The sequence below is a fragment of the Clavispora lusitaniae genome (assembly GCF_014636115.1).
Source record: "Clavispora lusitaniae strain FDAARGOS_655 chromosome Unknown tig00000003_pilon, whole genome shotgun sequence".
NCBI lineage: Eukaryota > Fungi > Ascomycota > Pichiomycetes > Serinales > Metschnikowiaceae > Clavispora > Clavispora lusitaniae.
In genome coordinates this window covers 2192929-2215647 of record NW_027093975.1, presented here as the reverse complement: position 1 = coordinate 2215647, position 22719 = coordinate 2192929, and the positions used below count along the sequence as shown (strand labels likewise).

Here is a 22719-nt window from a genome sequence, read left to right as displayed (position 1 = left end):
ATTAATAACGCTGAACATTGGATGACTAGGTCTACGTTTTACGAAGCTGGTAACGATTCGCCTAGACTTGTTCGTTCCACACACCGACGTACTAACGCCGGGAGCGGAGACACAAATTTTGGTGCGCACGAATTTTTCGTCTACATTTCCAGTACTCGATGCTATGGTGACGCAAGAATCGGAGCTCTTCAGCGCCTTCAAAAGAACCATTAAGCAGGACTCCAATGCTTCTTTGATAGCAGGTGGCATTTCGGGCGCCGTTTCTCGAACTATTGTTTCGCCATTCGAACGCGCAAAGATTCTTCTCCAGCTTCAAGGACTGGAAGCACATAAAGCTTATCAGGGTATGTTCGCCACAATCTGGAAAATGTACAAGGAAGAAGGTTGGCGAGGTTGGTTTCGTGGAAACACGCTAAACTGTATTCGAATCGTTCCTTATAGCGCTGTACAATTCGCTGTTTTTGAAAAGTGCAAGGAACTCTTAGTGCGCCGAAAACCGCCGGGTCAGCAGACCTTGACCGACACGGATAGGCTTATAGCTGGGTCTATAGGTGGAATTGCTTCTGTTGCCGTTACTTATCCACTTGACTTGGTCCGTGCTAGAATTACAGTTCAGACCGCGTCTTTGGCCAAACTCAATAAGGGAAAGTTAGTTGAGGCACCAGGCGTGTATGAAACGATGGTCAATGTTTACAGAAACGAAGGGGGCCTTCTTGCGTTGTACCGTGGCATAGTCCCCACAACTTTGGGTGTGGCACCATATGTGGCCATCAACTTTGCCCTATATGAGTACTTGCGAGACCTGATGGACTCATCCACCAAAGAATTTAGTAACCCTATGTGGAAGTTAGGCGCAGGGGCCTTCAGCAGTTTTGTTGGTGGAGTGCTTATCTATCCACTAGACTTGCTCCGAAAGCGTTACCAAGTTGCTAGCATGGCTCAGGGCGAATTGGGTTTTCAGTACCGTTCTGTTGCGCACGCACTTCAAACCATTTTCCAGAAAGAGGGCTTTTTTGGTGCATACAAGGGCTTGACTGCTAACTTGTACAAGATTGTCCCCTCAATGGCCGTCAGTTGGCTTTGCTATGATACGTTGAAAAGTGCAATTGCTAATTGGTAATACTGCCGGTCACACATATGGGTGGAGCAACAATCGATCATACGCAGGCTGATTAATCCCGATATTGGATGGGAATCGAGCCTCCTGAATATGGCCTCAGGCCGCTCTCTTCGCGCGGCTTTAAAGGTAGCTTTAGAGATAGCACAATGATACACACCAGAGCTCCATCGCTCCAGCTTAGTTGCTCCGGGTGTATGAACAAAAAGATATATTCTATTTCCTATTTCCCTGTAGTTAGCTAGCTCCATACAACAAGCATTTCTTAATCGTCCATTCTATGATTGAATCCTTTAGGTGTATTCACGTGACCTTCCGGTCAGCCAACCAGCTTTCACTGAAACTTCGCACTACTCAAATGATACGATTTGTGAAAGGAAAAAACTTGCCCACTAGTAATTAATCCGTCCGAAATGAGAGCCTCCCGTGTTTTATTGAACGCTACCAAAAATGCTGGTCCAAAGAATACAGTCCCTGTTGAGATGTACCCATTGTTTGCTGCTGTTGGTGTCGCCATCACTTCTTTGGGCTACTTCACTTACAGACACTTTGCGTACGACAAGCAATTGAGATTGTGGAAAAACCCAAACTTGTCCAACTTGGACAACGTTTTGAACGAGGCCACTAAAAACGAAGAAAAGGCTGAAAAGTCCGAGTAAGGGCTTCATGTCGTGGGGCCCCTTGAAACAGCTTGTTTTCATGAACATCTCCATAAAACATATTCAGTGAGTTAGCATATAGTGGTTTATTGTGTGCATCTTGTCGATTTCGGAACGGCAAGCTGTTTTTTGTAATACGATAAATTCCTTTGGATCCATTACTATTTACATGACGTTTTTAATCGTCAATTCTTGTAGAAGAATATGCTCAACATGCACATATGTATGCGCTTCATCTCATGACTCACTCATCCCGGATGTTCGAATAGTAATTCGTCACTTCGCTTACCTCGTCCAAAAGCTCTAAACACTTGTTCAATGCCTTCTCGTGTTCTTCAGGAAAATCAACCTGGTTGTCCGCATCGGCAATAAACACTGCTTTGGAGTCCCTTAACTTGTATCCCATACTGGACAACTTGTTGGAAACATTGTGCAAGTCAGAAGGTTCAGTCACAATCCGGAAGAGCTTCTCTCCATTATAGTCTCCTTCAGGGTCCTTGAATTCCTCCACATCTTCAGCTCCGACTTCTATGGCAACTTCAAGCAATTCATCCAACTCCTCGTCCTCCTTGAGAGGCTCAAAAATTATCTCGCCTTTTCTTTGGAACATGTAATTACAAGGACTTAATGACGCATTGAACTTCGACATGGCATGCTTCACAAGACCAATAGTTCTGCTCTTGTTGTCCGTGTCGGCTTCCACAATAAATGCAACGCCACCGGGGCCCATGAACTCGTAAGTAACTTCAGCAGTATTTACGCCATCTTGTGTCAACTCGCCTGTACCTCTTTTGATAGCGTTTTCGATAATCTTCTTTGTGACGTTTAACTTTTTCGCCTTTTCCATCAATGTGATAAGCTGCGCATTACCTTCAACGCCGCCTGTTTTCACACTAGTGGTGATCCTAGTCGCCATGGCGTACGCTTCCTTGGACTTTTTGGCGTCGTTTTTAGCCTTGTCATGGCGAATGTTTTGCCATTTGGAGTGACCAGCGCCAATAATGGAGCTGGAAGAAAAGGCTCTGAAGTTTGATTTCAAAGCTCTTCGGGGAAGCGATTGAAGGAGCAGCATATCTTGAGTAGTCTTACGAATGTATTGGAGAGTGAACAATATTTCTTTAGATCACGTGCGAAACATCCAATACTTGTGGTTGAGCTTATTCTTTGTTAATTGGGTCCTGTTTCGACCGCCTAGAAAAAGAACCAATGATGAGTTTGAGAGATCTCATTCCATTGTCAATGATATTAATATGACCGATTTATTGGTCTTATGCTATTTTTTTTCGGGTCTCCAAAGATTATGATTTCTTCGGTGTTCAGAATATGAACTAAATAGTGCGAAGTCTCGGAAAAGTTCCGAATTGGAGCAAATGAATTAGTTAAAAATCTATCCATTTTGCTCTTTAATTATATTTAGAGAAGAAATCAAATACCTATTGCGATATACCTGTAAAGTTTTCTACTAAAAAGTATTAATCATGGACGAAAACTTCTAACAGCCCATTACCTACTATCGGAAGCTAGTGGTGTGCACATTACTCGACGTAAATTGATAGCGAGAAGTTATCATCGTTCCCCAATCTTCACATCAAACATGAGTTCGAACGATGCGATGACCAAGAGGTCTTTGCTTGCAGTAATTGCTGATGAAGATTCAGTAACAGGTTTATTATTGGCAGGTGTGGGCCAGGTGTCCAACGAGCCAGGGAAGGAATCCAATTTCCTTACGGTGGTTCCAGGTAAGACGTCTGTTGAAGAGGTTGAAGAAGCATTTGAGAGATTTACAACCTCAAGAGATGACATTGCCATCTTGTTGATTAATCAGCATATTGCAGACTTGATAAGACACAAGGTTGACACCTACACCAACGCATTTCCAGCTATTTTGGAAATTCCCTCTAAAGATCATCCTTATGATCCAGAGAAAGATTCCATCTTAAAGAAAGTCAGACGTCTCTTCGGAGAGTAAAAATGTTTTGCTTATACTTTGTTTAATACACTTCTAGATACTCGTACTTCACGTTGTACTTGAGCTATATCCCTGTCCTGTTTGTCGCATTATGCAACATTCAAGTTGAGTTCTCGCTGTTTAGACCCGATGCATTACCTTCAGCATCAGCCAAATCCGCATGCTCCTCCTCTTGTAGTCCCTTGAAATCCTTGCTTTCATCGATACCAGCCTCATCAGGCTTGTCTTCAGTCACATGAACCATATCAGCTTCTGTTTGGGAATCTTCTGTAGCCTTTTCTTCAGCATGCTCGTCTAAAGCTTGCTCATGATTTATTTCAGCCTGTTCGGTGAGATCAGTAGGATCTGTAGCATGTTCGGGTTCCGTAAGGTCCACAGCCTCTGTAGTGTCTGCATCCACATTTTGTTCCGCTGTCTCAGAAAGCAGTACTTCAGAATAGTCGTCATTATTAGAAGCTTTCGCCTTTTGTGAAACCGCATCCTTTGCCTCCACCTTTTCCTGAGCTTGGGAAAGATCCATCAGTTCCTTTCCCTCGTTCGCAGTCTGTTCTCCTTCTAGAACTTTCTCCGAAGACTCTTTTGGTTCTTCCTCTGTTGCGTCCGGCAACTCCTCTTTTTCTGGTGCTTCAGAAACTCTATCTTCATCTAGTGGGATCTGCTCAAAAGTTTCAGCCGACGCTTCAATTGGCTCCTCCAGAGGCTGACCTGCCGACTCTAAGTTCTTTTCTGCTTCTTCCTTTGGATTTTCTAATCCTGAATCTGGTAGCTTGGTTTCCTCAGGAGTTTGAGAAATAGTTTCAGATTTTTCATTCACATTTGTGCTTGAATCTTCATGCATTTCATTATCATCTGTTACCAGAGCAGTTACTGAGGCATCAGAGTTACTAGCGTCCTTCTCAGGAACAGGAGGAGGAGGTGGCTGAGAAGAATTATTCTTTTTCCAGTAGTCTTTTGCAAGAATATCTGGCAACACGCAATCCTTAACGTAAAAATCTCTTACTCCCACGATACGGCGTTCCCTTTCACAAGCTTTCAACCATTCAGGTCTGATGATTGGAATATTCATCTCGTTTGCCTTCATATATTCAGGGTTCAGTTTATTCTCCCTCGTTGTAATGAAATGCGTTGTATCCACCAGCAACTTTTCTTGAGCAGGGTAATGAGCACCCATATTTTTCAAAGTCTGCTGTATGTCATCCACGGTGAATTGATCATTGGCCGTAATATCACCCAAACATACAGTAATACCGGACAAGTCTGTCATCTTATGTGTCTTTACTTCAACCAATTTAGAGGAATAAACACCAGCAGTTGTATCTAAGCGCAACTGAAATTTGAAAGTCTTATCGATCGGGAGACCGGACAACTTTGTCGTTCTATTGCTCAATGGCTGATGAATAGACCCAAGCTTCTTGTCATCTTTGAACAATACCAAATTCTTCAACGTGGCAGTTCCCAAGTCCAATGGGTCCCATTCCAAGACACAGGATGTTTGAGTCACGTTTTTAACCTTAAGCACGGGTGGTTTGGGGAGATTCTTGCCAAAAGTAGTAAGTATTTCATCCTGTATCTCCTGAAACTTTCTTCTTTCCTCTTCTTCTGTCTCCAAATCACGTTCACACTTGATCTTCACAATAGAGCCGGCCTTGACTCCATTCGGTAACAAAATCGTCGGAAATTCGATAAGATGGTGATCTTTGGTTAGCAAAAGCGCTAAAGATGCATCAAGCTTACCAACAGTAAGTGAAACTTCAACCATTATAGTGAGTAATTATAGTGCTGTCAGTAATTGATCCAAAATAGTGTAGGATACTGCGCCAGTCTCGACTACAATCACCATCAATGGAGGTACGGGTTTACTTGCTGAAATCATTACAATCCACGAAACAAATAAAATACATATCCGAGTATAAACGAATGAGTGGATCTATATCATACATATGGATTTCTTCTAAAATATTCCCATAGCCAGGAGATCATCTTTGATCTCGTCCGGAGTTGCTTTTCGAAGCAAAAGCTCTTGTGTAGAGAAATCTTCCGCCTCAACCAAACCTGTTGATATCGCAGAGGGTATGCCATGGAATTCTTTCAAGCCATTGAGGATGCCTAGCTCTTGATTGAAGTTATTTCGTTGTTGGACCAAGTCCACAAGAGTGTTGAACTTGACTTCCTTCTTGTTAACAGGGTAATTCTCCAGATAATATTCAACAGAGCTGCCACCAGGAGCTATTGGGTTGCCTGTGGAAATCTTGTCTCCAGGAACGGCCGAAAAGTTGCACTCCGGTACGAGTTGGTCAAACAAGTTTCGCTCACGGTTGATTTTGTACCACTGAGATGTTGTTTTCGTCACCATATCGTTTTTCATGTCCATCAACTTTCTCAAAAAGTCTTGATGGATGGCGGTTCGTGTGGCTATGGTCTCATTGTTAATGCATTTTAGGCTGTAATTGAGCGTTGAGTTGGCCATTTTCATACTGTCTTGGTAGTACTCATTCACCTTATAGTATATCTCCAAAAGCTCTGGATGAGATCCATCCAAACAGAGTTGCAATTCTTTTTCCAAGAAGCTGAGCTTATCATGGTACAACTTATCCCGAAGGTGAGCAAAATCTGTTTCGATCAGAATCAATTCTTCGACAGCTAATCTCCGATGTTCGTCGAGGTTGATATCGCTCAATCCGTTCTCAAGCTCTCCATTATCTTCACCCACCTCGTCTTGTGTCTCCGATGGTTCAACTACCTCTCGTGTTTGTTCAGATTGTTCTTCAGCTTCAGCGGCAGATTGCTCTTGTTGTTCATCAAGTTCCTCCTGCTTGACAGTATCTTCTACATCTGCCTCTCCTGCTTCCGCATCTCCCTCTGAGGTAGGATTCACGTTATCTTTACTCTCTTCATCCTCCTTCTCGAGAGTATCCATTTCTTCTTCCTGCAGCACCTCATCCTTATCATCTGTTCCCTCTTCCTTGATAGTTTGCTCCACGGAAGTTGATTTGGGTTCATTGGTCGAAATGTGTATGGTAGAGGAGGTATGCTTATCAGAAAGCTCTGATTTTGCGTTCACCACCACTTTGGTGTCGTCGTTTTCTTTTTCATCCTCTTCCTCTTCCTCTTCCTCCTCTTCCTCTTCTTCCTCTTCATCTTGCTGTTCTTCTTTTTCCATAGGCGAAGTCTTGACTTTTTTGAGAGAATGATTGTCACCTTGCTCAGAAATTTCGGCTATGGTATTGGAATCTTCATCGACTTCGTTATGAAGCCTCTTGTTACTGGGTGAGACAGCTGGTGAAGCGGTCAGATTAGTTGGCGACGAGGATTTTCTGAGTTGTTTGACGTAAATATCGCCTTCTTCGTCCGAATCATCGGAATCCACTTCTTGGAGCCTTGCCAACTCTGTGAGCTCGGAAAGAGCTTGTAAGTCTGACACCTTTTCGCCCAGGCCTGAGTTGGAATCGTCGTCTAGAAAATCCATCTTATCAGTTTCTGCTTCAGACTCCTCCGCACCTAAGTCACTCAATTCAGAGCTTTCGTACGAGTCTCTGGAATGTGCGCGTCTCTGGTCTAGTGTTTGGAGGTTAAAGGGAGGCGGAGATGTGCCGATGTCAGTCAAGGGCGAGTCCTTAGTTTGTGGAAGTTCAGCTGCTTGCAGGGAATCTGATTTGTTTTCTAGTAAGCTGTTGTGGGTTATTTCCGGGTCAGCGCCGTTCGCATCCGTGTTTGTCGATGTCTCTTGCTTGTCGAATAGAGGGCCAGAGACTTTCTCCATGTCTGACACTCTAATACTACTGAAGCGATGCTAGAGCTGAAAGCAGCAAAGGTCGGATGGAGAATCGGATTCGGGGTTCGTCTTCAATGGCTCGTTCGAGCAGTTGTAGCAAAGTGGTAAAAAAACTTTGAGTGGGGGATTGAAAAACAGTAACAAAGCACAGGTCTAACCGCCCCTGCATGCTGTCCACTGGGGCTTCATCTGGTGGTGGTAGGCTTGTGCGCAGGACTTGGCAATTAATGTCTTTCTGATATGCTCGACTCTTGAGCATGGACGGCCGAATCGGGAAAACACTGACTTGTCGAAGACGAAGACCTTTATTTTTTTTTTTATATTTTTTATTTCCTTATATTCAAAACCAAGTCTTCCAATATCAGCAACTAGTAGCAGTCGGCAGTAGAACATGTGACACGCTAGTGTTTCACTGTAAGGTCCAGAGTTAGACCCGTACACCACGAAAACTTGTGAGATGAGATGCCTGATAGAGACGGAGATTGATTTCTTACTTTCTAGAACCTCCATGTCCGCATTCAGTTCGTTATTTGACAAGGCAAAAATAGATAAGGACTTGGATTCCTTGTTCGCCAGTTCTGCTGGCCCTGTTACAAAACATGACGTTAAGCCTAGAACCGTCATTGAGGTGCCTCCAGCAAAAGAAGAGGAGGGCAAGTCCCAACCCACTGAGGAGCAAGAGGAAGTGAACGAGAAGAGAGAAAAACGCAAATCCAAGAAGGAAAAGAAAAATAAAAGAAAGACCGAGGATGAGAATGCAAATTTGGAAGCCGAGTACTTCACTCAGATAATGAAGGAAGAAAAAAAAACCGAGAAGGCCGATGAAACAGACAAACCAGAGAAGGCTGAAGAAAGTGAAGACAATGATGACTCTTCAAGTTCTGATGAAGATGGAGACATTAAAAAAGATGAAAATGAAGGCGCAGAAGAGGGTGCAAAGGACCTGGAGAAGAAAAAAAAACTGAAGGACACGCGTGCCAAAAGTTTAGACTTGAAAGAGGAACAGCTAAATAGTGCTGAGAAGACTGTGTTCGTGGGAAATGTTTCGAACAACGTCATTACCTCTAGACAAACATACAAGCAATTTAAGAAGCTTTTCAAGAGCATAGGAAAAGTGTCATCGATCAGATTCAGATCGATTGCTTTTGATGAGGCTGTTCCAAGAAAAGTTGCATTTGTCAAGAAGGCCTTGCATAGCACAAGGGATACAGTCAATGCTTATGTTGTCTTTGCAGAGAAAGAAGCTTCTATGAAGGCCGCCTCTAGATTAAACGCTACTATTTTCGATCATCACCATATTCGGGTGGACCATGTGGCTCACCCAGCACCTAAAGATAATAAGAGAACCATTTTTGTTGGAAACTTGGACTTTGAGGAACAAGAGGAGAGATTATGGCGCTACTTCAATTCCAAAACCAACGACGATGTTGAGAGTGTTCGTATTGTGAGAGACTCGAAAACGAACCTTGGAAAGGGTTTTGCTTTGGTCCAATTCAAGGACTCTCTCTCAGTTGACAAGGCGTTGCTTTTGCATGAAAAGCCCATGGTTGTCGAAGGAGACGTCAAGCAAAAGAGTAGAAAGCTCAGAATTCTGCGTGCAAAAGCCTATGCTAAACCATCGATTCTTTCACCTAATCATGTGGACAACGTGCGAAAGCAAAAGAAGGTCAGAGGTACTTTGACCGACGAGCAGAAGACCAAGTTGGGCCGTGCTAAGGCACTTTTGGGCAAGGCTGACAGAAACACTGCAGGAAAACTTATTGTTGAAGGTTCGAGAGCTGCACCAGGCCAGAAAATCGCTGGTATTAAGGGATTGAAGAGTGCAAAGGGCAGAGCGAAAAAGCCTAGAGTGACTGACAGATCCGCCAGATTTAAGAAGGACAGGGAAGAGATGGCCAAACAAGCGAAAGATGCTGGTGCCAAAACAGGCAAAGCAGACCAGAAGAAGGATGAAGACAAGAGAAAGAAACCTTCTACCAACAGAGTTCACAAATAAAAAACTGGTGGTGTGGTGAAAGCATTGACGTTTTAGGCATTATGTAGGAGATAATGCGCGAGTAACATTTAGACGCATTCGCGCCGTGGTTAGTGTGGCTCCAGCTACAATGAAACTATAATCCAAGGGGCATGTACCAGACAAGACTTTAATGATAAACAACGAACCAGTTACTATATATGTACACAGCAAGCAAATAAATGAGGAAAAAAAAGTTAAAGAGAATTACAACTTAACCATGAGCATAAATTGGTAAAGGGGAGGGTGGCCGCTCAAACAAAATGTGGATGCGCGTGTGACTCGATTGGGCTGGTGTAGGTGCATAAGCTTATCGCATTTCGCCCCTCAATCCTGCGCTCTTTCGTACAGTAGCGGTTATGGGGCTCCAAATATAAATACGACAAAAGCCCCACGTAAGGGAGTTTCCCTTTTGCAATTGGAATTCAATGGGCTCAAATACATCGAAAGAAACAAGCTCGAACGGAGCTCCCGGCTCTTCGGGTCAGGAAATCCTCAATGAAAAATGCACATACTCTGACTCTACAAGCATATCCGAGTTGGTCAATGGCTTATCATTAGGTGCGAAAGACACATCCAATGCAATCACTGTATCCCATTTATCGAGCTGGGAAGCCAAGTTATTAGCTGATCCCAAAAATAGATTGGCACAAAATGCTTTGTCCAAGAATGACATTGCCGCCATCACTGCAACCAGTGGAACAAACTTGTCCTTAAAAGACAGATACTTTTTTAACGTCGAAGTTGACACCATTGGCTCTCCTTCCTACCTTAACAACCAAAAATCTTCTGGAAGATGTTGGATATTTGCCACTTGCAATGTGTTGAGAGCCCATGTTATCAAGAACTACAACTTGGATCCCCAAAAATTCCAATTGTCCCAAAGCTACTTGTTTTTCTACGATAAGTTGGAAAAAGCCAATTTCTTCTTGGAAAACATAATTGACACTGCCGAAGAAGATTTAGAATCACGCTTATTACAGTTTCTCTTTTCTGGATCTGTTAGTGATGGCGGTCAATGGGATATGATTGTCAATGTCATTAACAAATATGGTATCGTGCCCAATGAAGTGTTCCCTGACAATGCTCAGGCAGTCTCAACTTCGAAATTGAACTATGTGTTGACAAACAAGTTGAGAGAATACGCCTTGATCTTGAGAAAATTGATCGCCAAGGGTGCAAGCAAAGAGGAGATTCTTGGCGCCAAAAATGCCATGAACAAAGAAGTTTACAACATCATTGCTTTGAGCTTAGGTACCCCACCAAAACCTTCTGATCTGTTTTCTTGGGAATTCATCGACAAGGATGGGAAATATAGTCACTTTGAGACTTCTCCTGTGGACTTTTACCAGTCGCATGTGAAGTATGACGTTTCCAAAAGATTTTCTTTAATCAACGACCCTAGAAATGAGTACAATGCCTTGTACACCGTTGACAGGTTGAATAATGTTTACGAAGGTAAACCGATTGAATATGTTAACGTTGACTTGCCTAACATCAAAAAGGTCGCTATCAAGATGTTGAAAGATAACGAACCTATTTTTTTCGGTTCTGATGTTGGTAAGTTCGGAGACACTGCTTCTGGTGTTTTGGACACTGGAGCGTATGATTACTCTTTGGTTTTCAACACTAACATGAATATCACTAAACTTGAAAGATTGAAGACTGGCTCTTCTGCCATGACCCATGCAATGGTCATCACAGGTGTTCACTTGGATCCCAAGTCTGGAAAACCAATCAGATGGAAAATCGAGAATTCTTGGGGTGACGCAGTTGGTGACAAAGGCTATTTTGTCATGACAGATGCTTGGTTTGACGAGTATGTTTTCCAGATTGTCACGAGCAAGAAGTACGTGGAAAAGGCGACTTACGATATCTGGAAGGCGAAGGATTTCAAGGTGCTTCCTTTCTACGACCCAATGGGTGCTTTGGCGTAGGTTAGATGTTCAGTGCGCGAATCTGACCTTCGCAGTTTCATTAGCTCAAGCCAAAGAGAATGTACACATTGAATTTGAGAGTAGTAGAAATTTATGCCACGTATGGACGGGAATCAATATTCTCATGATAATATCGTAAAGTAATATGGAATATTGTCCCAGTAATGATCCTATGTGTAGTTCGTACGAGGACTATTTCGGCCAACACAGACGTGCAGGAATTACTGTTCATACTCAGATCTAGTATATTTCATCATGCAAGGAAACATGGAAGGTCAGACAGGGAAGCAAGGGGTTGCCAAACTTTTTCCTTCACTCGAGGAAACTGTCTTGGATCATCGTTACGCCCAACATTTGGAAAAGTTTCGGCACGCATCTTCCGTGAACGACTTGACGAGATTGATTCAAGAAATCGACCATGAAACCAAATCGCTTGACACAGACTTGGCGGCTTTCATAACAACAGCATCTCGAAAGCATACACTGGAAATAGCATCGGTCGAATTGTCTCGGGCAAAGTTATCGGGTGCTATAGCCAACTCCACACAATTAACCAAAGTCTTTTCCAGTGCTAATGATTTGGGTCACTCTTTAACGTCAAAGATCAAGGCATTAGACCAAGAAATTGGGAACGTGGATGCCGCTCTTTCGTTTGTTTCTGATATGCAAACACTTCGAAACAATATTAGTCAGATACAATACGCCATAGACAACAAAAATTGGGAGTTAGCTGCTATGTGCATCCATACAATTAACCACAAGCTTAGTCCCAATTTGGTCAACGGCCAATTCGCATCAGCAGTCATCCCTTCTACAGATATTCCGGAATTACCGGGTCCAACGATTGACAAGTGGATAGCACAGCTCAAAACCGAATTGCAGACGTTGTTTGACGACGCAGCTAAGCGCAAAAGCGTTCCAGAAATCTCCAAATACTTTCAGTTATTTCCGCTTATCGATCAGGAAGAAGTGGGTCTCAACTGCTACTCCAAGTTCATCTGTTCTATTATCACCGATACTTCTAGAACACTCATTAACTCTGCCATGCAAGGCGACGCCTCTTCGAAAAAGGGAATTTATGCTTCCATCACCAAAAACTTGTTTGAAAGTGTTTCCATGATGTTATCACAACATACTCCATTAATCAATAAGCATTATGGTGATTCTTATCCTGATGCTGTTGTGTTCGTTGTTAACAAAATCCAACGGGTGATCGATTCCCAAATTGGTTTAATCACCGACACTTTCTACGACGTCAACAGGATAGAAAAATTACTCCAAGATATTAAGCTTCACTCATTCAGTGACTTAAAAAACAGACTTACTGAGTTCCCTGAGGGCGACTCGAATGACGCGAACGATGTCGATCTTGTTTCCATTGTTGAAGTTGGTGATTTGATACATGAATTTTCTGCGATTTTGCACCATTGGGCACTTTATTGCAAGTTCATTGTTGTCAAGTATTTCAACCCCAAAATGCCAAGCCCGCCTGATGAAGGTTTGAAAGCACCAGATTTGCTCATTGAGTCACAGTTTAATAAGAAAATCCTGAGCAAATACCTTCCAGCATTTGAACATTTGTACACTTTCTACTTCCGTCGCTCATTTGAAAAAGCTTTATCAATCGAGGAATTACCTCGCTTAGAGCCGTATCTCATTACGGAAAAAGTGTCAAAATCGCCGGAACAGGCCCCCGTATCGTCTGTTATTGAAGACTTCACTCTTGTGTTCAACAATGTGTTGAGAAATATTCTTGAGTCAGCCCAACTTTCGACGGTGAGAAAGTTTGTGGTAGAATGCTTCAAGGTTGTGCAAAATGACCTCTTGGACGGCTTCATCGAGAAAGCCTTGCACGAAAACCTGCCAAAGTATAATCAGACCTTATCCTTGATAGCATCGAATATAGAGAATGGTGCTCTGAGTACCATGGTGAGCCCATCGAATTCTCATAGTGGAACTCCAGCTCCTGAGACCGTGAGTGGTTTTTTTAAAGGCGCTTCAAATGCTTTGGGGAATGTTGTTGGTACTGGTTCATCAATGGTGAATCCTAACACTGTTGTTAACAGTCCAAAGCTCATTAATTTTGTCATTTACATGAACACTGTGGCTTCAGGACAAGATTTCGTCAGTCAAATTATCAATAACGTGACAAAGAAAAACCCAGCTTATTTGAAAAATAGTTTCCCTTTTGGAATTGATGAGAAAAAAGTAACCAATATCATTGAAAATGATTTGCTTGAACCTTTCATGACGGCATCAAGCAGCATTCTAAAACAGAACCTTGTCAATTTTTACAATCAGTCGCTTAAAAATAAGATTGTCACCTTGATCAATGATTGTTTTCCTGAATCTAGTGAGTCACATTATATCATCTACTCGTCCAACGTACTCAATGATCCAACGTCCATCTTAAAGTTCAAACAAGGTTGGGATCAGTTAATGAGGCCATACAAACAAACTTTCCACAAGAAATATGTCTACGACAAGCTACTTAGATTAGTGGTGGTAAATATTGTGCTGCTCATCGAGAGGAAGCTCATGGCAGTGATGAAGAAGTTCAAAATCAATGAGCTTGGTGCATTGAAACTCGATAAGGATCTTTCGTTCATTATCAATGAAGTATGTGAAGACGACTACGAATTAAGAGAGAAGTTTGTGCGGGTCACACAAATTGTGTTACTCGTCGGAATGGATAATGAAGAGTACGAATTGAGTTCATTCAAGGGAGAGGATGATCAAGAAGAAGTAGGAATTAATTGGGTGCTCACCCCACTCCAAAGAAAGCAGATTCGCCGGTTCAGAATCTAAAGTATAATAGTGAATAAAAAATAGCTACGCGTCAATCAAATAATGATGTAAATTATGATAATAAAACTATGGAGCAAGGCGATCGCAGCCCATTACCTTCTATCTCTAACGACTTCCGTGAGTGGTTGGTCATACGAAATCTTCTCGACTTCTTTAGTTTCACCCTTTATAAGCCTCTTGTGCTCCACCCTAAGTTTAGGAGGTAGATTGTCGAATTTAGGATGGCTATAATCACAGTCAGGGCCCTTCGGACAGAATCCAGTCAAATAAAGCGGGCACATAATCTTCCTAATATGACGATTTGGGCATTTGGGTCCCTCAGGACAAAACCCTTTTTCATATTGCAGACACTCAGGTATCTTTTGTTGTGGATCAATATGCAAATAAAGACATTCTGGAGTTTGGGTACAGTAACCGTTCTTCAGATAAAATAAGCACTCGGGCATTTTTCTCAAATTGTACTCGTGCAAGAACTCACAGTGGTCATTCTTTTTACACAACCCTCTCAACCAATGCTTACAAACAATCTTGTTATTGTACATGGCTGGAACATGCTTGTTCGGACAAAATGGTCCATTGGGACAAGAGTCAGGCTGGCTAGGTTTATAAAACTGACATATAGGTCTGTCGGGATCAAGACCAAAACTGTATTCTTTGCGTAGGAAGTTCTCGAACTTAAACTTTTTGTTGCGAGTATCAGGATGTATCATAGGATTTAGGCGGATCATTGTGGGTGAAAGATGGTTACTAATGGCATTTCCTGCAAACATAGAATTATAGATATTCTCAGGAGGTACGGGTGCATTGCGCGTGACCCCACCATCTTTGGCACAATGCATACTGATCTAGTTGATCAGCTGATAATGTATATTTGGTTCGGCTTTTCGTACACGCAGCCTTGAAGTATATAAACACTTCCCATCTCATCCTCCAAGGTTTTAGCTACTTAGAGGGTTTTTTTCACATCTGCCCTTTGCCATCATTGCGTGTTTATTTGCTCGAATTCTGAGGTTGATCCTATACGCCTCAGCATTTTTGATTGTCGTGTCTTATTTGAATAATAATTTGTTTCATAAAGCAGCTGTTCCCACCATGCTGACCAATAAAAGGATCTACGATGCCATTGTTGTGGGCTCTGGTCTTGCTGGGCTTACTGCCAGCTTGGAATTACAGGCCAAAGGTTTATCTGTTGCTTTGATTGAGAAGACAGACAAGCTCGGAGGAAATTCAGCAAAAGCCTCTTCAGGAATAAGTGGAGCTCCAACAAGGTTCCAGGACCCTAACGAAGGAGACTCTGTGGAGTCATTTCGCGGGGACACGCTCAAGTCGGGAAAGGGATTGTCCAATCCTATGTTGGTGGATATTTTGACCAAAAATTCAGCGGATGCCATAAATTGGCTCTCAGATAAGTTTAATGTGGACTTGACTGCTGTTGCCAGACTTGGTGGCCATTCTCATTCGCGGACCCATAGAGGAAGTGGAGCATTGCCTCCTGGCTTTGCTATTGTCTCTGCACTCTCCAAAAGATTGCAAGAATCGAGCAATGTGGAGATCATGAAACTGTGTCGCTTTCAGGGCTTTTTGAAAAATGACGGAAAAGTAGATGGCATCAGTGTGTCCAACTCAGACAATGAAAACTTGTCTGTTAATGGGAAAAACGTCATTATTGCCACTGGTGGATACTCAGCAGATTTCACAGACCAGGCCAGCTTATTGAAGCGCTTTAGACCGGATCTCGTGGATTTCCCCTCTACTAATGGTCAACAAACTACTGGAGATGGCCAGAAATTTGCTGAGCGGGATTTAGGTGCTAAACTCTTGCACATGGACCAGATTCAAGTACACCCAACTGGTTTTATTCAGTTGAAAGACAGGGATACTATCCACAGCAAATGGAAGTTTTTGTGTGGCGAGTTAATGAGAGGTATTGGTGGTATTTTATTGTCGCCAATCAATGGCAAGCGTTTTGTGAATGAGTTGACAACGAGAGACAACGTCACACAAGGAATATTGTCGCATTGCATGATTTCTAAGGATCGCCCTGCTATATCCATCATTGTCATCGGTGAGGAAGACTATTTGAAAGCGAAATCGCACATCGGATTTTACATGTCGCAACAGTTGATATTCAAAGGCACATACGCTGATGTGTTGAATAAACTTGAAACGGTCATACCAGGACATAACCTTTCGGCAGATGACATTGAAGCAGGTTTGGAGGAATATAATCGTAAGATCACCAGTGTGGATGATTTGGGAAGAGAATATTTTGGCAACTCAGTGGGACCCGAATTTTATTTTGGTTTCATCACTCCAGTCTTACATTTTTCTATGGGTGGTATCGAAATCAATGAAAATGCCCAAGTCGTCACCACCAGTGGAAAAGTTGAGGAAAACGTTTTTGCAATTGGCGAGGCAAGTGGAGGTATCCACGGCGGTAATAGATTAGGTGGGTGTGCATTGCTTGAAAGTGTTGTCTTTGGTAGACACGTTGCTAACTACATTACCAAGCAATAGTCATATACTAATTCCAGTATGAAGAAATTTACGATTGATAGTTCAACAAAGTAGGCATGAATTGTATTTCAGTGCTATGTAGATTGATATGGCGTGAGTGAATCGGGACTCAAAGTACCTTATGCCTTTAGATTTTCTTCATTGAGGTTAGAATTTTGTGATGGTGGTGCCGCAGAAAGTTTCCGTTTAGGCCGGCGTTCCTTGCGATCTTTCTTGATGATTTTCGTCTCTTGTGCTTTCAGGATGAAGGACATCATGTTTTTCCGTCTTCTTATACCTTCGTTTATCCAAAATTCGTTACGGTAAACTTCCCACCCTTCCCTTATATCTGTGCTAAAACTCCTTGGCATTAATGAAAGCTTAACATCATTAAGACCAACTTTAGGCTGACACCGCAGCTGGCCAGCCACTAACCATACTTCCAATTTGACGTTGGGATTTCGTTTAGTCGATGGAACCACGGTATGGAGGCATTTCAATGCCATAGTGCACAAAAATAAGACAAGCTCTCGGATCAAATCCGCTAAGCTGTCGGCATATGAAGACTTTATCTTCACCAACCGCACATTTAGCTGCCGCAAGCCTTTATTGGTAGATGATAGGAATTTCCTAGGTAGAACGATTGTTTTCTGATACTCGCCAGATAGATGATAAAGAACAAGCGTTACACAAAGTGCTAGGAGAACAAGCTGTAGAACAACGCGTGATGCCGCTGTTTGCGGAGCAAAATATAGATGATGCGAGATAGATGCAATCAAAGAACAAAGCATGGCTAGAAAGGTCAAATACTTTCTTCGGAGTGTCTTTTGTTGGATGACTTGCTGCCGAAGAGTTTCTTCAAGGATAAGTAAATTCCTGAAGATCTTTCCTGCCGCAGGCGTCAGAGTGTAGCCACTGCCAGTAAATCCTTCTGAACGATGCAGTTTCTCTGATGGAGCTTCTGAAGTTCGGGACTTTCGCCGAAGTTTTCGTTTTGTACGAGGAGAGCCCGACAGCAGTCCACTGGGCGAGCCCCTTCGGCTGCGTAAACGCTCTTTTGGTTTTTCCCCATGGTTCTGAGACTCCGACTCCAGTGCACTGGAGTAGAAAGTTACGCCATTCATCTCGCGTTCACGTGCTGACTCTGTATCCGAGATGGTCATTGGCCCCAACTCCATCAGTGAGACTGAGTTCAATTTGCCGAGGGCCTCCATGGTTTCTCTATCGCTGGGTGAAAATGGGGAACCCAACGAACTGGTAGGAGTACTTTGCTCCATCTCAGAGCTATTGCGTCTGCTTTTGGACAAAGACTCTGATGACCCCATCGTGAGAAGCTTACTCTTGGATCACCTTACCGTTTCTTGGCTAGGAATTTGTTCTCGTGTGAAAGGCGGAGAAGTGAGGATTTCTGTCGCACGCGAAATGAGATGTAAACTCATGCTCTACTACAAAGAACTAGTGTAGCCAAAATCCGAGTTTCACTGCTTGCACCGACCTTTTTCCAAGTCGGATCCCTAATCTCTCCCGTTTCCATCACTTCTTATTTCACGTATCGTTCGTTTACTACTTCGTTCGTTGTCATTTGGTCAATTCACTACTCAAAGCAAAGAACTCACTATATTAAGATGCCCTACTAGTCCCACTTCGGAATACAGCATTGCATCATTGAGTATAAAATGACTTTAGCGCCTACTATGTTAACGTAGATAACAATATTTCTTTTATGCTCTCCCAATTTCTTCGTAAAGTGGGTTGTGCATGGTCGTTCAACGGAACATCAGTACACACCCGACGCTCTGTATTCTATCGATGTATTAAAGGTCTCATGTCACTCAAGGAACTCAAGGAGAAATTTGTTTCAGATCTTTCAGGCGGGCCTATCGACGAAATTTATGCTGTTACAGCAATTGCCCTTGCTGGGTTTTTCTCGCATAGTATACTAAAGAAATATGTGTTCCCCAACTTTGATGTGCTCAATAGCCAACCGGCAAAGTTTTTGGTGGAATTTTACTTTGACGTTATGCTCTTGCTACAGTCTATAACGATATATAGCTCCCAAATTGGAAAGCTATATTTCAACGCGTTATTTGTCCCAATTGTCGCCATGATCTACGTTGCCTTCACCTCCACGAAGAAAGGACCAAGCAAACAGAAACATAAGACATCAACAGAACTTTTAGGGCGCAAGCTGTTTATCACCGCATACAGAGCTCAAATGATGATCATTACCAACTTGGCGATCTTGGCCGTTGACTTTCACGCGTTCCCAAGGCGTTTTGCCAAAGTAGAAACATGGGGCACGTCGCTTATGGACATGGGCGTGGGTCTGTTTGTGTTCTCCATGGGTTTGGCTAATTCACGAGCAGTAATCAAAAAGAGAGCCGCTCCTTCTACACAAAAGGATGGCTACTTTCGTTTGGTCTATAATAGTACAGTGAAGGCGTTTCCGGTGTTGATTCTTGGCATCATTCGCTTAGTCTCAGTCAAGTCATTGGAGTATCAAGAACATGAGAGTGAGTATGGTATTCACTGGAATTTTTTCATCACATTGGGACTCCTACCAGTTGTTCTCGGCCTCCTCGACCCTATCTTAAATTTTGTCCCCCGGTTCTTTGTTGCCTTGGCAATTGGGAGTGTCTACGAATTTGCATTACAAAAGACTGGTCTTACAGCATTTATATTAAACCCTCTGAACAGGAAAGATAACCTTTTGACCATGAACAAGGAAGGCATCTGTTCTTTCTTTGGCTATTTGAGCATCTTTATTTTCGGTCAATCCCTTGGTTCGTTCGTGTTGACGACTCGGAAAACTCCCAACAATCTTTTGGGAATGTACTCTTTGAAAAGCAAAGGGAAAAAATGGCTAACAGTGTCAACAACAGAGGGTTTGCTCATTGCAAGCGTTTTTACGATGACGATATTTTATTTTGTCAAGGAAAGCGTCTACACGGGCAACATATCGCGTCGTCTCGCGAACTTCCCTTATGTAATGTGGGTGGTAAGTTACAATTGTGCATTCTTATTGGGATACGATGTGATTGAGAAGTTAGTGGGCCCAATATCATCATCAATTCTCGACTCCATCAACAACAATGGTTTAGCGATTTTTTTGTCAGCCAACCTTCTTACTGGTCTCGTGAACATGTCCATAAACACTTTGGATGTCGGTCATGGCATTACTTATGTCATTCTTACTGTTTATGCGTTGATCTGGACAATGCTCGCAATGTTCTTGCATGCCCGCAAGATCTATATTAAGCTTTAGATGTGTGGTTTCCAGCGACGCAGCTAAACCAATAATAGCATTAAAGAAGACAGTGAATATACTGGGTAATGCAAATGGGTAAGGAAAACATATATAAGAAAGCCGTCTAAGAATAAAAGGAAAGAATTAGCGGGGGCAAGTAATGTATTCAAGGATCACCTAACGCACTGAGCATAATCGCAATGGGAGGTGGCACATAAATCAGACCCGTACATCCCAGCTATCCCAGACGGCTCGGTTCGGGGCATTCGTATGCGATTAGCTTCGTTAAGGTTTTTCCTGATACAAACTTCCTTTCTTGACAGGTTTTGTCTTTTTCAACATGGCTCTGAGTGCTTCGTGGACTTCTTTTCTCAAGTCGATCGCTTCCTTTAATGGTGATTTGTCCTCCTTGACTGCTCCACCATTCATCTTATCACCAACGTCTTTGGTAGAGTATACGCAATATTGGGGAGAGCACCCGGACCTTTTGGTAGAGCCTAGTTTCATCCGTGGTGATGGCTCTAAAGAAGAAATTGAGTCCGTTTCGGCAAAGAGAATGCTTGCCGTCACTAAATGGTTTATTTCCACATTAAGATCTCAGTACTGTTCGAGAAACGAAAGTATGGGATCGGAGAAGAAACCATTGAATCCGTTTCTAGGTGAGGTTTTCGTGGGCAAATGGAAGGACACTTCTCTGGACGAAAGATTGGGTGAGACTGTTCTTGTGAGTGAACAAGTAAGCCACCACCCTCCCGTCACCGCTTACGCTATTCTCAATGAGAAGAACAACTTGTTGTTACAAGGTTACTTTGGAATTAGAGCAACTATTAGCACCACTTCCATCAACGTGAAGCAATATGGTCATACGCTTTTGGAGTTTGGAGATCTCAACGAAACATATCTCATTACACTTCCACCTTTGCACATTGAAGGTCTCATCACTGCGTCGCCATTTGTTGAATTAGAAGGAACCTCTTACATTCAAAGTTCTTCCGGATACATTTCCGTGATTGAGTATTCTGGCAGGGGCTACTTTACTGGCAAGAAGAACACATTCAAGGCGAGGGTGTACAGAGATAAGTTGTCAAGCAGTAAGAAGGAGAATGCCTTGTTCACAATCAGTGGGCAATGGTCAGACAAATCGTATGTTGCTAAAGGACCCACTACCCCAACAAGCAAGGATGAACTCTTTTATGACGCCAACGCTAAAAACCCCGAGCATTTGGTGGTGAAACCCATAGAGGAGCAACACGAATTGGAGTCAAGAAGAGCTTGGTCCAAGGTTGCAGATGCCATCAAAGAAGGAGACTACGACACGATCCACAAAGAGAAGTCTCTCATTGAAAATGCCCAAAGGCAGTTGAGAAAAGAAGAGGCTGCGGCAGACACCAAGTGGGATGTGCGTTGGTTTGACCAGGTCGACTTGTTAACTAAGAAAGACGATCCTATGGTTCCGTTAGCCAATATTGCTGGATTGTCTGTGGAGAATGTTCCGTCTGGATCTACTGTAGGATCCAAATATGAAAAGGGAGAAGCGCTTCATTGGAGAGTTAACATTGACAAGTGGCATGCCGAGGATAAGATTACTGTCTGAGTTACACGTTAAGTTTAATATAGTACTGTGTTGATAGGAATTAGCAATAATGATATTTTAAGAAAAAGCTCTGAAGAATGCGTACATGAGAGAGAATTGGCTCTTATGCTTGATTACCAGATATCTACTCCATCTTATCGGTCTTAGGGCTTCTCACGTGCGTACAATAAGGGCTGAATCACCAAGCACGTGAAGAGAGTGCATCTAATGCCCAAGGGTCCCAGTTGCCAGTAAGAGAGCGCATAAGGTGTACAGGTTTAAAACCTACCAGAAGATACAGTCGCAGTCACTGGTCACAGGAACACATGCAGTACCGCGAAGAATTTTCTCTCACGCTGGAGGAAAAAAATTGACCTTTTTTCATAGTGAAGAAACCTTTTTTTCATATCATCAACTCGATCCACAATGGCTGAATCTCACAGATGTATGTACACATATCAATGAAGCATAGAAACTGTCACAATACTATGGTGACTATGGCATCTGTATTGCTGTGACTTTTTCTTGACTCTTCGGTTCATGTCCTTGACCCGATGGTCTCTTAGTTGAGACCAGATAAATTTTGACAAATACTAACTTTACAGTGTACGTTAAGGGTAAGCACATCTCCTACCAACGTTCTAAGAACGTCACCAACCCAAACGTCTCTTTGATCCAAATCGAAGGTGTTCAAAACCCAAAGGACGCTAAGTTCTACTTGGGTAAGAGAATCGCTTACGTCTACAGAGCTTCCAAGGAGGTCAGAGGCACCAAGATCAGAGTTATCTGGGGTAAGGTGACCAGAACTCACGGTAACAACGGTGTTGTCAGAGCCAAATTCAAGAAGAACTTGCCACCAAAGACCTTCGGTGCTTCTGTTAGAGTCATGTTGTACCCATCCAACATCTAAGTTGAATGAAGTCACGATATCTTTACCCTTCCACAACTCTATTGTTGGGCCCATTGTTTGCATGTAATCTACGACGGGACATGGACGTGTCTTGGGTAGTCGCATGCTGGCCATTGGTTCAGCGTGTATAAAATGAATTCTTTCACCTTAATAAAACGAATCAAAGTTAACTATTTTGTATGTCTTATGTGTGTTCAGTCTCTCACATGACTTCTAA

At 42.8% G+C, this 22719-nt stretch overlaps 15 protein-coding genes across 15 annotated transcripts; 9 read left to right on the top strand and 6 right to left on the bottom strand. All coding sequences in view use genetic code 12, as the record gives it.

The window, feature by feature from the left end:
- Positions 1-163: 163 nt before the first annotated feature.
- Positions 164-1120, top strand: FOB63_001029 (uncharacterized protein; the record flags this gene model as incomplete). The annotated part of the gene is made up of 1 exon (XM_002619885.2): positions 164-1120. One exon carries the CDS (start codon positions 164-166, stop codon positions 1118-1120), a length of 957 nt encoding a protein of 318 aa, XP_002619931.2.
- A 410-nt stretch (positions 1121-1530) lies between these two features.
- Positions 1531-1776, top strand: FOB63_001028 (uncharacterized protein; the record flags this gene model as incomplete). Its single annotated transcript, XM_066102120.1, has 1 exon — positions 1531-1776. The coding sequence occupies one exon, from the start codon at positions 1531-1533 to the stop codon at positions 1774-1776; it is 246 nt and encodes an 81-aa protein (XP_065958570.1).
- Positions 1777-2020: 244 nt separating this feature from the next.
- Positions 2021-2848, bottom strand: FOB63_001027 (uncharacterized protein; the record flags this gene model as incomplete). Its single annotated transcript, XM_002619884.2, has 1 exon — positions 2021-2848. One exon carries the CDS (start codon positions 2846-2848, stop codon positions 2021-2023), a length of 828 nt encoding a protein of 275 aa, XP_002619930.2.
- A 522-nt stretch (positions 2849-3370) lies between these two features.
- On the top strand, positions 3371-3745 carry VMA7 (H(+)-transporting V1 sector ATPase subunit F; the record flags this gene model as incomplete). The annotated part of the gene is made up of 1 exon (XM_002619883.2): positions 3371-3745. One exon carries the CDS (start codon positions 3371-3373, stop codon positions 3743-3745), a length of 375 nt encoding a protein of 124 aa, XP_002619929.1.
- Positions 3746-3845: 100 nt separating this feature from the next.
- On the bottom strand, positions 3846-5504 carry CHS5 (Chs5p; the record flags this gene model as incomplete). The annotated part of the gene is made up of 1 exon (XM_002619882.2): positions 3846-5504. The coding sequence occupies one exon, from the start codon at positions 5502-5504 to the stop codon at positions 3846-3848; it is 1659 nt and encodes a 552-aa protein (XP_002619928.2).
- A 192-nt stretch (positions 5505-5696) lies between these two features.
- Positions 5697-7505, bottom strand: FOB63_001024 (Rpd3L histone deacetylase complex subunit; the record flags this gene model as incomplete). Its single annotated transcript, XM_002619881.2, has 1 exon — positions 5697-7505. One exon carries the CDS (start codon positions 7503-7505, stop codon positions 5697-5699), a length of 1809 nt encoding a protein of 602 aa, XP_002619927.2.
- Positions 7506-7974: 469 nt separating this feature from the next.
- On the top strand, positions 7975-9513 carry FOB63_001023 (uncharacterized protein; the record flags this gene model as incomplete). The annotated part of the gene is made up of 1 exon (XM_002619880.2): positions 7975-9513. The coding sequence occupies one exon, from the start codon at positions 7975-7977 to the stop codon at positions 9511-9513; it is 1539 nt and encodes a 512-aa protein (XP_002619926.2).
- A 446-nt stretch (positions 9514-9959) lies between these two features.
- Positions 9960-11468, top strand: FOB63_001022 (bleomycin hydrolase; the record flags this gene model as incomplete). Its single annotated transcript, XM_002619879.2, has 1 exon — positions 9960-11468. The coding sequence occupies one exon, from the start codon at positions 9960-9962 to the stop codon at positions 11466-11468; it is 1509 nt and encodes a 502-aa protein (XP_002619925.2).
- A 255-nt stretch (positions 11469-11723) lies between these two features.
- Positions 11724-14276, top strand: COG4 (Golgi transport complex subunit; the record flags this gene model as incomplete). Its single annotated transcript, XM_002619878.2, has 1 exon — positions 11724-14276. The coding sequence occupies one exon, from the start codon at positions 11724-11726 to the stop codon at positions 14274-14276; it is 2553 nt and encodes an 850-aa protein (XP_002619924.2).
- A 92-nt stretch (positions 14277-14368) lies between these two features.
- YTH1 (cleavage polyadenylation factor RNA-binding subunit) lies at positions 14369-15115 on the bottom strand (the record flags this gene model as incomplete). Its single annotated transcript, XM_002619877.2, has 1 exon — positions 14369-15115. The coding sequence occupies one exon, from the start codon at positions 15113-15115 to the stop codon at positions 14369-14371; it is 747 nt and encodes a 248-aa protein (XP_002619923.2).
- A 253-nt stretch (positions 15116-15368) lies between these two features.
- OSM1 (Osm1p) lies at positions 15369-16793 on the top strand (the record flags this gene model as incomplete). Its single annotated transcript, XM_002619876.2, has 1 exon — positions 15369-16793. One exon carries the CDS (start codon positions 15369-15371, stop codon positions 16791-16793), a length of 1425 nt encoding a protein of 474 aa, XP_002619922.2.
- A 119-nt stretch (positions 16794-16912) lies between these two features.
- Positions 16913-18097, bottom strand: SPO7 (Nem1-Spo7 phosphatase regulatory subunit; the record flags this gene model as incomplete). The annotated part of the gene is made up of 1 exon (XM_002619875.2): positions 16913-18097. One exon carries the CDS (start codon positions 18095-18097, stop codon positions 16913-16915), a length of 1185 nt encoding a protein of 394 aa, XP_002619921.2.
- A 398-nt stretch (positions 18098-18495) lies between these two features.
- On the top strand, positions 18496-20037 carry GWT1 (glucosaminyl-phosphotidylinositol O-acyltransferase; the record flags this gene model as incomplete). The annotated part of the gene is made up of 1 exon (XM_002619874.2): positions 18496-20037. One exon carries the CDS (start codon positions 18496-18498, stop codon positions 20035-20037), a length of 1542 nt encoding a protein of 513 aa, XP_002619920.2.
- Positions 20038-20359: 322 nt separating this feature from the next.
- FOB63_001016 (oxysterol-binding protein) lies at positions 20360-21613 on the top strand (the record flags this gene model as incomplete). Its single annotated transcript, XM_002619873.2, has 1 exon — positions 20360-21613. The coding sequence occupies one exon, from the start codon at positions 20360-20362 to the stop codon at positions 21611-21613; it is 1254 nt and encodes a 417-aa protein (XP_002619919.1).
- A 541-nt stretch (positions 21614-22154) lies between these two features.
- Positions 22155-22616, bottom strand: FOB63_001015 (uncharacterized protein; the record flags this gene model as incomplete). Its single annotated transcript, XM_002619872.2, has 1 exon — positions 22155-22616. One exon carries the CDS (start codon positions 22614-22616, stop codon positions 22155-22157), a length of 462 nt encoding a protein of 153 aa, XP_002619918.2.
- Positions 22617-22719: the final 103 nt, after the last annotated feature.